The sequence below is a fragment of the Danio rerio genome, chromosome 23 (genome assembly GCF_049306965.1).
Source record: "Danio rerio strain Tuebingen ecotype United States chromosome 23, GRCz12tu, whole genome shotgun sequence".
In the NCBI taxonomy this organism is placed as follows: Eukaryota; Metazoa; Chordata; class Actinopteri; order Cypriniformes; family Danionidae; genus Danio; species Danio rerio.
Genome location: NC_133198.1, coordinates 48,813,109 through 48,828,079, shown reverse-complemented (window position 1 = coordinate 48,828,079; position 14,971 = coordinate 48,813,109). Strand labels below are relative to the sequence as shown.

Sequence of the window (14,971 nt, the reverse complement as noted above, 5' to 3'; positions counted from 1 at the left end):
TTGTGAAAAACCGGACTCACTTCGGCACGACCATTTTAATTTCTCCGCTGGCCAAAAGTCTTGTGCAGAACTGCAGTCTCAGCGGTGGAGGCTGGAAGCTATCCTCAGCGAAGACTCGTCTGTCCCTGGAGCGTCACTGGAATCTCATTCTCTCCACTTCCCTATGACCACCAGCGCAGCAGCAGCTCAGTCAGGATACAGCCGGGTCCCAGATATGGACACCTTGGGATCATCTCGTCGCTGGTATATATACTGATGAACTGTTATGTCTTCCTTTTAAAGTAATCTGTGCAACATGACCAACATTCATTTTAACATTTTCAACATTCAACATTCATTCTCCTTTGGCTGACTCCCTTTATTTTTAAGGGGTCGCCACAGCAGAATGAACCGCCAACTATTCCAGCATGTGTTTTACACAGCGGATTCCTATCCAGCTGAAACTCAATACTGGGAAACACCCATACACACTCATTTACACACACACACACACATACACTACGGCTAATTTAGTTTATCAATTCCCCTATAGGGCACGTGTTTGGACTGTGGGGGAAACAGGAGCACCCTGAGAAAACCCACGCCAACACGAGGAGAACATGCAAACTCCACACAGAAACACTAACTGACCCAGCCAATACTTGAACCTGTGGCCTTCTTGCTGTGAGGCCACAGCGCTAAACACTGAGCCACCGTGCCACCCACATTTTAAACTGCACTGCTTAAATTGTACACTTACTAGCAAACACATACACCTACCGGCCATTTTATTAGGTACACCTTACAAGTTAGGTTGGACTCCCTTTTGCCTTCAGAACTGCCTTAATCCTTCGTGGTTTGGAGGTACTGGAAATATTCCTCAGAGATTTTGCTCCATATTGTCATGATAGCATCACACAGTTGCTGCAGATTTGTCGGCTGCACATCCATGATGCCAATCTCCCGTTCCACCACATCCCAAAGCTGCTCTATTGGATTGAGCTCTGGTGACTGTGGAGGTCATTTGAGTACAGTGAACTCATCGTCATGTTCAAGAAACCAGTCTGAGATGATTGAGCTTTATGACATGCTGCGTTATCCTGCTGCAGCAACAACCATGCCACGTTCAAAGTCTCTTAAATCCCCTTTCTTCCCCATTCTGATGCTCGCTTTGAACTGCAGCAGATCCTCTTGACCATGTCTACATGCCTAAATGCAGTGAGCTGCTGCCATGTGATTGGCTGATTAGAAATTTACGTTAACAAGCAGTTGGACAGGTGTACCTAATAAAGTGGCCGGCGAGTGTATATATAATAGTAGTATTAATGTTGCTAAATGCACCACAAAATAGACTAAATCACATTATATTTACTAGTTTAGCAAATGCTTTAATCCAAATTGGGAGATTCTCCACAACAGATTCATCTTAACTGTTGAAAAGTAAAACTGAACAGGACAACATGGATTGTTTCTGTTTAATATTCATGCATCTTTTGTCAAGAATGAGTCAGTGATGGATATTTGAGCATAATTTATAAATGATTAATATTTGCTGCAGGGCGTTCAGAAGTTAAAGTGAAATGAGCCCAGACACAACATGTAACATCACAACATCTCAGCACTCTGTGTGTTTTTGCGTGCATGCATATGTGCTTGTGTGTGTGTGTGCATATGTGTGTGTTTTTCTATGTGTGCATGCATATCTGTATTTGTGTGTGCATGGATGTGTGTTAATTCATGTGTGTGTGCATGGATGTGTTTGAATGCATGTGTTTGTGTGCGCGTGCATATGTGTGTACATGCATACGTGTGTGTATGTGTATACATATATGTGTGTGTTTTTATATGCGTGTATGTGTGCATGCATATGTGTGTGTGCTTGTCTATGTCAGTATGTGTGCATGCATATATGCTTGTGTGTGTGTGTGTGTGTGTGTGTGTGTATGTGTATGTGTATGCGTATGTGTTTGTGTGCATGCATGTGTGCTTGTGTGTGTGTGTGTGTGTGTGTGTGTGTGTGTGTGTGTGTGTGTGTGTGTGTGTGTGTGTGTGTGTGCATGCATATGTGCTTGTGTGTGTGTGTGTGTGTGTGTGTGTGCATGCATGTGTTTGTGTGCATGCAATTGTGTGTGTTTGTGTATGTGCAATGCATATGTGTGTACCTGTCTATGTCAGTAGTATGTGTGCATGCATATGTGTGTTTGTGTGTGCGCATACATATGTGTTTGTGTATGTGTGCATGCTTTTGTGTCTATGCGTGCGTGCATATGTGTGTCTGTTTGTGTGTGCAAGCATATTCGTGTGTTTGTGTATGTGTGCATGCTTATTTGTGTTTGTCTATGTGTGTATGTGTGCATGCATATGTTTGTATGTGCATGCATCTGTGTATGTGTGTGTGTATTGTGTCAGATGGCCGAGGCTGCAGCTTTACAGATGTATCTGTAGTGTCGAGAGCAGTGGTCGTCATTATAGCGTCCGTCATGGTGAAAGTGAGCGCAGTCTTCACCTCCTCCCAAACCATGAGCCTTCCAGTTATCCGGCTGACCAGGCCTCCATTCACTGAACACACACACACACATACACATACACAGGTGAGAAACACACCGCTGTGAATGAGAAACAGACTCACACACACACACACACTCACCTCCTGACCATCTCGTACGGCGTCTCATCCAGCCATTCCCACTCACCCGTCCGGCCGTCAGTCAAACCCAACCAGTAGAAGAGAGGCTTGGTCTTGCTGACCACGAAACTCTGAACACACACACGCGCACATACATACATATGCACACACACTTTAGGACTCTTAACGAGAGGATTCATTCATTCATTTTCTTTTCGGCTTAGTCCCTTTATTAATCAGGGGTCACCACAGCGCAATGAACTGCCAACTTATCCAGCATATGTTTTACACAGCCGATGCCCTTCCAGCTGCAACCTATCAGTGGGAAACACCCATGCACACTCATTCACACACATACACTAAGGACAATTTAGTCTACCCAATTCCCCTATAGCGCATGTGTTTGGTCTGTGGGGGAAACCGGAGCACTCAGAGGAAACCCATGCCAACACGGGGAGAACATGCAAACTCCACACAGAAATGCCAACTGACCCAGTGGCCTTCTAGCAGTGAGGCAAACGTGCTACCCACTGCGCCACCGTGCAGCCCTTAACTAGAGGATGCACACTTCTATTCAGTTTCAATCAACCTGGCCAATTGGTTTGGTGGTGTTGGTTTAGTTGTGTTTGGTGGGGGATTAGTAGTGTTGGTTTAGTTTGATTAGTAGTGTTGGGTTGGTTGGATTAGTTGTGTTGATTTAGCTGTGTTTGGTGGATTAGTTTTGTTGATTTAGTTAACTTAGTTGTGATTGGATTAGTAGTGTTGGTTTAGTTGTGTTTGTTTAGTAGTGCTGGTTTAGTTGGTTTAGTTGTGTTTGTTTAGTTGTGTTTGATGGTTTGTTGGATTAGTTTTGTTGGTTTAATAGTGTTTGATGGTTTCGTGGATTAGTTTTGTTGATTTAGTTAACTTAGTTGTGGTTGGTTAGTAGTGTTGGTTTAGTTGTGTTGGTTTAGTTGTGTTTGTTTAGTAGTGTTGGTTTAGTTGTGTTGGTTTAGTAGTGTTGGTTTAGTTGTGTTGGTTTAGTTGTGTTGGTTTAGTAGTTTTGGTTTAGTTGTGTTGGTTTAGTTGGTTTAGTTGTGTTTGTTTAGTAGTGTTGGTTTAGTTGTGTTGGTTTAGTTGGTTTAGTTGTGTTTGTTTAGTAGTGTTGGTTTAGTTGTGTTGGTTTAGTAGTGTTGGTTTAGTTGTGTTGGTTTAGTTGCGTTGGTTTAGTTGTGTTGGTTTAGTAGTGTTGGTTTAGTTGTGTTGATTTAGTTGTGTTGGTTTAGTTGTGTTGGTTTAGTAGTGTTTGTTTAGTAGTGTTTGTTTAGTTGTGTTGGTTTAGTTGGTTTAGTTGTGTTTGTTTAGTAGTGTTGGTTTAGTTGTGTTGGTTTAGTAGTGTTGGTTTAGTTGTGTTGGTTTAGTAGTGTTGGTTTAGTAGTGTTGGTTTAGTAGTGTTGGTTTAGTTGTGTTGGTTTAGTTGGTTTAGTTGTGTTTGTTTAGTAGTGTTGGTTTAGTTGTGTTGGTTTAGTTGTGTTGGTTTAGTAGTGTTTGTTTAGTAGTGTTTGTTTAGTTGTGTTGGTTTAGTTGTGTTTGTTTAGTTGTGTTGGTTTAGTTGTGTTTGTTTAGTAGTGTTGGTTTAGTTGTGTTTGTTTAGTAGTGTTGGTTTAGTTGTGTTTGTTTAGTTGTGTTTGTTTAGTAGTGTTGGTTTATTTGTGTTTGTTTAGTTGTGTTTGTTTAGTATTGTTGGTTTAGTTGTGTTTGTTTAGTTGTGTTTGTTTAGTAGTGTTGGTTTAGTTGTGTTGGTTTAGTTGTGTTTGTTTAGTAGTGTTGGTTAAGTTGTGTTGGTTTAGTTGTGTTTGTTTAGTTGTGTTTGTTTAGTAGTGTTGGTTTAGTTGTGTTTGTTTAGTAGTGTTGGTTTAGTAGTGTTGGTTTAGTTGTGTTTGTTTAGTTGTGTTTGTCTAGTGGTGTTGGTTTAGTTGTGTTTGTTTAGTTGTGTTTGTTTAGTAGTGTTGGTTTAGTTGTGTTTGTTTAGTAGTGTTGGTTTAGTTGTGTTGGTTTAGTTGTGTTTGTTTAGTAGTGTTGGTTTAGTTGTGTTTGTTTAGTAGTGTTGGTTTAGTAGTGTTGGTTTAGTTGTGTTTGTTTAGTTGTGTTTGTTTAGTGGTGTTGGTTTAGTTGTGTTTGTTTAGTTGTGTTTGTTTAGTAGTGTTGGTTTAGTTGTGTTTGTTTAGTAGTGTTGGTTTAGTTGTGTTGGTTTAGTTGTGTTTGTTTAGTTGTGTTTGTTTAGTAGTGTTGGTTTAGTTGTGTTTGTTTAGTAGTGTTGGTTTAGTTGTGTTGGTTTAGTTGTGTTTGTTTAGTTGTGTTTGTTTAGTAGTGTTGGTTTAGTTGTGTTTGTTTAGTAGTGTTGGTTTAGTTGTGTTGGTTTAGTTGTGTTTGTTTAGTTGTGTTTGTTTAGTAGTGTTGGTTTAGTTGTGTTTGTTTAGTAGTGTTGGTTTAGTTGTGTTGGTTTAGTTGTGTTGGTTTAGTTGTGTTTGTTTAGTTGTGTTTGTTTAGTAGTGTTGGTTTAGTTGTGTTTGTTTAGTAGTGTTGGTTTAGTTGTGTTGGTTTAGTTGTGTTTGTTTAGTTGTGTTTGTTTAGTAGTGTTGGTTTAGTTGTGTTTGTTTAGTTGTGTTGGTTTAGTTGTGTTTGATGGTTTGGTGGTTTAGTTGTGTTTGTTTAGTTGTGTTTGATGGTTTGGTGAATTAGTTTTGTTGGTTTAGTTGTGTTTGGTGGTTTGGTGGTTTAGTTGTGTTTGATGGTTTGGTGGTTTAGTTGTGTTTGATGGTTTCGTGGATTAGTTTTGTTGTTTTAGTTGTGTTTGGTGGTGGACTAGTAGTGTTTGTTAGATTAATTGTGTTGGTTAAGTTGTGTTGGTTTAGTTGTGTTTGGTGGTTTTGTGTCTTAGTACTAACATTACTAAGTAATGTTGGCTTAGTTGGTTTAGTTGTATTTATTAGTTGTGTTGGTTTAGTTGTTTTTGATGGTTTTGTGGATTAGCTGTGTTGGTTTAATTGTGTTGGTTTAGTTGTGTTTGTTTAGTTGTGTTTGTTTAGTAGTGTTGGTTTAGTTGTGTTGGTTTAGTTGTGTTTGTTTTGTAGTGTTGGTTTAGTTGTGTTTGATGGTTTGGTGGTTTAGTTTTGTTGGTTTAGATGTGTTTGGTGAATTAGTAGTATTGGTTTAGTTGGATTAGTTGTTCTAGTTTAGTTGTGTTTGGTTTAGTTAAGTGGCTTTGTTTGCTAAGTTGTGCTAGTTCAGTTGTGTAGTGTTTAGTTGTGCAGTGTGTATCAGCTCTAACCTTCTCCAGTTTGCTGGTTAGGATCAGTAACTTTGCTCTCTTCCTCTCACACTCGTCTCTGGCTGAGTCCCAGGACATCCCATCAGTAGAGAAGAAATAACAGTTGGAGGAGAACAGGGACCATTGGTCAGGACAGCACAGCTCCTGTGTGTCTGAACACACAAACACACATATGTTGATTTTGGTAAAATTGGTCACTATTTGTGTTTGTTATCCAAACGAGTGACAGCTGGAAGGGCGTGGTAAAGTATGTTAGCCACGCCCAATACTTCAGACAGACATAACAGAAAAGTTTTTTTGTTTAAAGATTACAAACTATTCATTTTGTTCTTAATGACATGCACAATTGAATTGTTGAGCACAAAACTAGCAATGTGAGCTAACAAAGTCAACATGGTTGGTTTTATTTCATGTGGACTTTAATGTAAACAAGCACTTATTGGATGCGTGTTTCATTTTAACTCAGGAGTTGATGAGTGGTTAGGAATGAGTTAATAATAATGTGCCCCTCAAGTAAAGTCACGCCAAAATGATTCATTAACAAGCCAAGTTTAATGTTGGACACGTTTCACTTAATATTAAATTAATTAAAAGTCAGTAAACCCACTGACTGAACTATAATATTAATGCACATAGTTTGTTTACTGATGATGAGGCATCGAGTCTTTGCGAGTGAGGTGAACTATTCGCCTTGTGCAGTGTACAGCATCACTTACTGTTGTTTCTCATCTTGTCGATGTGGCATTTGAGCTCTGAAACTTTGTCATGGAGAGCCTGTGCCGACTCAAGCACTGCAGACACACACATGCGTGATCAGATTAGCAGTCTGTTCCTCTTGTTTTCTGTGTTTTTGTGTGCTGTGCTTACGATTATTCATGGAGGTCTCCGTCATCCTCTGGTCAAACTCCAGACTGCTCACATCCGCATTTATTTTATGTCCTGAACACACACACACACACACACACACACACACACACAAACACACACGTCAACCTCTTACTCAAGAGTTTTTGTCTTGTTTCTAGTCCAAATATCTTAAATTTCTTAAATAAAGAAGTATTTTCTGGACAAGTACTAAATATTGTGTTGTTTTTAGAAATAATGGGTCAAAATAAAGCGAGTTTTTCCCTAAAACAAGCAAACTAATCTGCCAACAGGTTAAGCAATACACTCTTGCTTTTGGTTTGAAATATGACTATTGTACTTCTCCCATTGGTGCATTATTTTAAGGCTTGTTTTAAGGAAAAACTCACTTAATTTTGACTTTATTTCTGAAACGAAACAATATTTTGTATGTGTCTAGAAAATGCTTCTTGATTTAGGAATTTTTAGATATTTGGACTCAAAACAAGACAAAAAAATTAAGTAGGAATAATATTTTTTGTCATGCACTTGAAACGCCCTTCACAGCACATCGTGTATATTAAAACCCTTTATATTTTATAATCTATATAATCAACTTTGAATGGTATTTATATAATAGTGCATACATTTAAGTGATTAATGACATCAGTTTACCAAAAATAAATATATAGATAAAGCCATGAGATGTAGTGTATTACCGAATTGCTCCAGCTCCTGAGTTCTGCTAATGACGTTCAGGATTATTTGCGTCAGATTCTGTATTCTCACCTCTGTAGCTGAAAACTTCCTGTTAAATTTCACATCTAAAACAACACACAGATGCATTTGTGCAAAATAAATACACAGTGTTCATGTTTAGCCACCTTTCCCCCACACACCATGATGGTCCGTGTGAATATATGGAGAAAACAACTTCCATTAAACTGTAAACAATCAGCCTGGAAAACAGACAACATTCCCTGAGCATTTTTACTTATTTGTTATTTCCCTAATTTCTGTTTAACGGAGAGTAGATTTCTCAACACATTTCTAATCATAATAGTGTTGATAACTCATCTCTAATAACTGATTTGTTTTTATACTTCTATACAGATTAAAGTGACATTTAAAGGCTTCACTCGGGTATTTAGGGTAACTAGGCAGGTTAATGTAATTAGGCAAGTATTGTATAACAGTGGTTTGTTCTGTAGACTATTGAAAAATAAATAGCTTAAAGGGGCTAATAATATTGAGCTTAAAATGGTGTTTAAAAAATAAAAAACTGCATTTATTCTAGCCGAAATAAAACAAATAAGACTTTCTCCAGAAGAAAAAATATTATCAGACATACTGTGAACATTTCCTGAATCTGTTCAACATCATTTGGGAAATATTTAGAAAAGAATAGAAAATTCAAAGGGGGCTAATAATTCTGACTTCAACTGTACATGCAGCTTGTAAAGCATTATAATGAGTATATGACTTATTAAATTGCTTAATTTTGATTTTTAACACATTTTTATAATTTAATATTCATTTTGCATCAAACTGTGCAAGTCATGGAGAATGTTCATTTAAATACAGAAATGCATTGCTATTTTACATCTCACATTTTAAAAGGAGTGTTGCATCCGCACAGTGACAACATAGGAGCTGATCATTTGGCAGATAATGATGAACAATGAAAGCACACTATGTCTTGTGTAAATTATATGTTTTGGTGTGTGTGTGTGTGTGTGTTTTACTCACGGTTCACAGATACAGTGATGATCAGCAGGAGCAGCATCAGAGCCGCCACAGAACCGGCGATACCTGCGCACCACCGCCAGCGGCCGCCAGAGGGCACTGCAGCGAGTCTGCGCACTGACGGGTCTGCAACAGCAGGTTTAGAGTCACACATACTGATCACTCAGTTCACATTGTTATAAGCTGAAAACTGTGATTTTTTTGTCACGATTTACACTAAAATGACATGTAAAATGAGTTTAACATTATTTTTATATTTACATGTTTAACGAACGGCGGTTTATTCCTTGGTGGACACCGTGGAATAATAAAGGGACTAAGCCGAAAAGAAAATGAATGAATGAATGAATCACATGTATTCAATAGGATTACATTAAATACTCATTAACTGTAATCTGAAATCTATATTCTACATAAATCTATATCAGGGGTGCCCAAACTGTTTCTTATGAAGGGCCAAAATCCAAGCTTGATTGCAAGCTCTGGGCTGGAAGTAAATATGGCAAACTGTATTACCATATGGTAATTTCCTGATTTATTTCATAATATCTATAAATAAATAGAAAAAAATAGCTTCAACCATATTTACTAATGCATTCTATTTTACAATAGTTTTACTTGTTACAATAAAACCATTAAAAAACATCTAGAAAATCCGAACAGTGGCGAATACACTATGCTGAACCTGCCTTCGCCTTGATTTGCATGCTGATGTCTTCTGCTTTGTCCCCTATTCGTGACAGATTGTCAATTTTTTTCAGCTTTTTCGTAGCTCACAATAAAACAAACAAACACACAAAAGGTCACATTAAAATGGAAATGAGAATCTCTGTTAAAGGCATTGCCCAGCCCTTCCCAATCAACCCACATAGCAAAATTTCTCTGGCCCAGCTCTGGCCCACACAATCAGGTTTTGCTTGGCCCACATGCCGCAGTGAATTACAGTACATGACTGGACCAAATCTGGCTTCCAGAAAAGGGCCAAACACGGACCATATCTGAGCCAAGTCTCAGCCAAGTTAATAACTCATAACTGGGCCTGAACTGGGCCAGATAGGTTGGTGTGTCACGGTTGCAATGAAATTGATAAACCCATGGAGTGATGCGCTTTAGGCACACTATGGGCACGCTTTTTCTCAAAGTGACCTGATTGGTAGAATTTTTTTTTTCTTGACTCAAAAATGATTTTAGTGTATTTTAAATGTGGGTCAAGACTGGCCAAACTCACATGGCCCACTTATCAAATTTTTAAATCTGAGCCAAATACTACGTTTTTCATCTGGCCCAAATCTTGTGTGCCGCCTTAAAGACGGTGCCACCTCTGCCAAACCTGGGCCATGTTTGGCCCACATGCTGTATGCCAGTGCCGGATGAATGCCTGCTGTGCCAGCTTTTTGCCAAGTCTGGGCCAGAATTCTTTGCTACTAGGGAATGTCCTTCTGGTGGGCCAAATGAAAGCATACACAGGGCCAACTCTGGGCTCTAGTTTGGGCATCATTAATCAATATAATTCACCATTAACCTTTTTAAAAAATATTTTCTCACAATCACATTTAGTATAGTCAATTTTTCATTGATATAGATATATCCATATTCATCATACCCTTATTCATATAATTTATTTAAAACCTTTAGAAAATGTAATATTAAAGCAAAGACTTTTATTTAATGAGGACAGTAAAATGGGAGTCTTTGGTCCATATAAATGTAATTTTGGGGGGAATTTGATTAAAGTGATTTTAGACAGAATTTTACCAGCAAATGGAAATGCAAACATATATTTGTTGTTTGTTGATACTATTTTCATTTTATTTATTTATTTATTTATTTATTTATTCATTCATTCATTCATTCATTCATTCATTCATTTATTTATTTATTTTTGTTTATTCATCGATTTATTTATTTATTTATTATTTGTTTGTTTATTTATATATATATATATATATATATATATATATATATATATATATATATATATATATATATATTCATTCATTCATTCTTTCATTCATTAATTAATTTATTATTTATTTATATATATATATATATATATATATATATATATATATATATATATATATATATATATATATTCATTAGTTTTTATTTATTTATTTATTTATTATTTGTTTATATATATATATATATATATATATATTCATTCATTCATTCATTTATTGTATGACAACTGAGTGGTGTGGTGGCGCAGTGGGTAGCGATATTGCCTCACAGCAGGAAGGTCACTGGTCCCGGCTGGGTCATTTGGTGTTTCTGTGTGGAGTTTGCATGTTCTCCCCGCGTTGGCGTGGATTTCCTCCAGGTATTCCCTTTTCCCACACAGTCCAAACACAAGCGCTATAGGGAACTGATTAAGTAAATTGGCTGTAGTGTATGAGTGTGTGTGTGTGTGTGTATGTGTGTGTGTGTGTGTGTGTGTGTGTGTGTGTGTGTTTGTGTGTGTGTGTGTGTGAATATGAGTGTGTATGGGTGTTTCCTAGTGATGGGTTGCAACTGTAAGGACATCCTCTGCATAAAGCATATGCTGGAATAGTGGGTGGTTCGTTCTGCTGTGGAGACCCCTGAAAAACTGAAGGAAAATTTATGAATGACAACTTACACTTCTGAAACCTGGTTTCTGTTTCTTATTATGAACTGATGTTCTAGCAGTGCGCTGTGATATTTAATTCAGGATGCTTGTGTGTCAAACTGCCTGTTGCTAAGCTGTTGATAAAATGCTCTGATTGGGTATTTTTCCTTATTGCTTTTTGATTTGTAACTAGGGTGTTGCTGGATGTAAAACAAGTAAAGAAGTGTGTGTGTGTGTGTGTGTGTGTGTGTGTGTGTGTGTGTGTGTGTGTGTGTGTGTGTGTGTGTGTGTGTGTGTGTGTGTGTGTGTGTGTGTGTGTGTGTGTGTGTGTGTGTGTGTGTCTGTGTGTTAAAGGTTAAAGGTCAGAGGAGGTTGTGCAGCTGTATAAACGACAGTCAGTCAACAGGTAAAGGAATGTTTGAAAAGGAACACACACACATACACACTGCAAAAATGCTTTTCTCACTCAGATACTGTCTTGTTTATAGTCCAAATATCAAACAATTCTCAAATCAAGCAGCATTTTCCAGTCAAGCACACATTGTTGTATTGTTTGATAGATAATTGATTAAATTAGATGAGTTTTTCTTTAAAACAAGCAAAATAATCTGCCAGTGGGCTTAGTAAAATATATTATTAGTGTTTTATTTGCTCCATTGGCAGATTATTTGGCTTGTTTTAAGGAAAAACTCACTCATTATTTCTGAAAAAAGGCCAAGTTTTGTACTTGTCTAAATGCTTCTTGATTTAAGAATGTTTAGTTATTTGACACACACACACACCTCCTCTCCAGAACTCGGTGTGGTCACTGGTCTCTGCACTCTCCGTCTCGTCTGTGTATTCTGTGTTTGCCACAGTGACGGAGCCGCTGTCTGATGACACCACCCTCATGATGACCCAGCCTGGACCTGTGGATATAAACACAGCATGAGCCTGCGTTCACTCAATCTACTACAGCAGACATCATCAGAATACACACACAGCAGTGATTCTCCACAGCCAATCACAGAAGAGCCTGATCAACCAATCACAATTAAATGTCGCCAGCCAATCACAGATGAGCCTGCTTGACCAATCAGAGGTAAATGTCGCCAGCCAATCACAGAAGAGCCTGCTTGACCAATCAGAGGTAAATATCACCAGCCAATCACAGATGAGCCTGCTTGACCAATCAGAGGTAAATATCACCAGCCAATCACAGATGAGCCTGCTTGACCAATCAGAGTTAAATGTCGCCAGCCAATCACAGATGAGCCTGCTTGACCAATCAGAGTTAAATGTCGCCAGCCAATCACAAAAGAGCCTGTTTGACCAAACCAGTCCCAGCTCTCAAGCCAATACCAGAAGAGCCTGTTTTAACCAGTTAAATGTCTCCAGCCAATAACAAGGAGCCTGTTTAACCAATCACATTTGAATCTTTCTAGCCAATCACATGTGAATTTCTCTAACCAATCACTGAAGACCATGTTGGACCAGGTTGATCTCTTTAGCCACTTTAAACAATCACACGTGGATCTCTTCAACAAATTTCACCGGTTAATCTTTCTAGCCAAAAACAGAGGAACCTGTTTAACCAATCACAGGTGAATCTTTCTGGCTAATCACGGAAGAGCGTGCTTGACCAATCACAGGTAATTCTCTCCAAGGAGACTGGGGATTCTTTTGGGCAAATAACAGGTTAATCTTTTCAGCAAATTCCACCAATAACAGGTGAAACTTTCTAGCCAATCACAGAGGAGCCTGCCCAACCAATTACAGGAGAAGCTCTCCAGCCAGTCACAGAAAAGCCTATTTAACCAATCAAAGTAAAATTTCTCCAGCCAATCACTGAAGACCACGTTCAACCAGGTAAATTTCTTCAGCCAGTTTGGCCAGTCACAGGTAATTCTCTCCAGCAAATTCTTATAATCACGGGTGAATCTTTCAAGCCAATCACAGAGGAGGCTGTTCAACCAATCACATCTGAATCTGTCTAGTCAATCATAGAAGAGCATTTTCAACCAGTTATAGGTGAATCTCTCTAGCCAATCACAGATGATCCTGTTTAACCAATCACCATTGAATTTCTCCAGCCAATCACTGAAGACCCTGTGCTACTTGGTTAATTTCTTTAGTCAGTTTGGCCGATTCTCGCTCGCAAATTCCACTATTTATTTATTCGTTCATTCATCCATTTTCCTTCAGCTTAGTCTCTTTATTAATCTGGGGTCGCCACTGCGGAATAAACCGCCAACTATTCCAGCATATGTTTTACGCAGCGGATGCCCTTCCAGCCACAACCCAGTACTGGGAAACACCTATATGCTCTCATTCACACACACACACACACACACACACACACACACACACACACACACACACACACACACACATACACACACACACACACACACACACACACACACACACACACACACACACACACACTTATTCACTACAGCCAATTTAGTTCGTCAGTTCCCCTATAGCGCATGTGTTTAGACTGGAAACCGGAGCACCCAGAGGAAACCCACGCCAACACGGGGAGAACATGCAAACTCCACACAGAAACACCAACTGACCCAGCCGAGACTCAAACTAGCGACCTTCTTGTTGTGAGGCCACAGTGTTGATCACTGAGCCACCGTGACGCCCCAAATTCCACCAATCACAGGTACATTTCTCTGGTAATTTTCTAACTCCAAAACCTTATGGTGATCCTTGTTATTTTTTCAGTTAATAGCAAATATCAGCACATTCATAAAGTGAGAGATGTGTTCATCAGAATTGTGTTCAGTGATGTTGTTTCATCCTCTGTTTGCTGAATGATCTTGATGCACAACCAGTTCAGCAAACTTGAACTTTGATTCACAGCAGCAGATCGTGTGTGTGTGTGTGTGTGTGTGTGTGTGTGTGTGTGTGTGTGTGTGTGTGTACTTGTGTGTATGGACTTGTGAGATGAGAGATATTTAATAATGCACTCTACAGATTTAATGCAAACATAAATTCAAAATAACTGAGAAAAATATAATAATATATCAAATAATTCTGTATAAAAGCAGGCTGTAAAAGCTGAAAGACTTTCTCAAAATGTAGGAAAATGAGAAAAATCTTTAAGAAACCACCAAAACGAATGCCGCAGTGTAAAGCAAAGTTATTTTATCATCAAACTAAAATCTGTTTGCTTTCTCAATGTTTTTATAACTCTTTTATCCCAAAGCTAAAACATGATGCTGATCTGAAGCATTGAACGAAAATCCAAGATATTTTTTTTTATCAGAATTATTTCCAATCCTTTTAAATTGGATTATTTTAAATATTTATTCCATTCATTTTGATTTTATGTTGTCATTAAATCCAAACAACCACACAATAACTTAAGTTCACCTTAAACAGAGCTCACAATGCCGTAATATTAAACTAATAAGCATGATTGTGGATTAAAACAGTTTCATGTTTCTAGAGGCTGCATTCATGCTTCATTAATCTAGAGACGGATTAAACCTCTGATAATAAACAAACAAACAAACTAATCAGGATAGATCAGACACTGATTCACATTTCTGATGTTGTATTCATTATTAGGAATTAATGTATTATTAGTTATTATTAAAGATGCTTACAGATTGGAAAAATGGAGAAGCTGATGGTTCGCTTACGTCCCGCATGAGAGAGGAGATCTTGCTGTGTGTGTGTGTGTGTGTGTGTGTGTGTGAATCTGTACTTTGAGCTTGTGTTTGAATTGAAGCATATTTACTTTGTGTGCAGTAAACAAGTGCTGCCGTACACATCTGTGTGTGTGTGTGGGTGTGTGTTGGTTAGTAAACGGGGTGATCTTGTGAGGTGCAAAATCGCTGATTAAACAGTGAACTTAATGGATGTTTTGTTTGGTTACTGT

At 38.2% G+C, this 14,971-nt stretch overlaps 1 protein-coding gene across 1 annotated transcript; it reads right to left on the bottom strand.

The window, feature by feature from the left end:
* Positions 1 to 1,495: 1,495 nt before the first annotated feature.
* On the bottom strand, positions 1,496 to 14,765 carry asgr1a (asialoglycoprotein receptor 1a). The gene is made up of 9 exons (XM_005170599.6): positions 14,697 to 14,765; positions 11,877 to 12,002; positions 8,508 to 8,630; positions 7,478 to 7,582; positions 6,783 to 6,854; positions 6,632 to 6,706; positions 5,916 to 6,067; positions 2,627 to 2,736; positions 1,496 to 2,538 (listed from the first exon to the last, which is right to left on the bottom strand). The coding sequence occupies exons 2-9, from the start codon at positions 11,983 to 11,985 to the stop codon at positions 2,385 to 2,387; spliced, it is 900 nt and encodes a 299-aa protein (XP_005170656.1). The 5' UTR covers positions 11,986 to 12,002; positions 14,697 to 14,765; the 3' UTR covers positions 1,496 to 2,384.
* Positions 14,766 to 14,971: the final 206 nt, after the last annotated feature.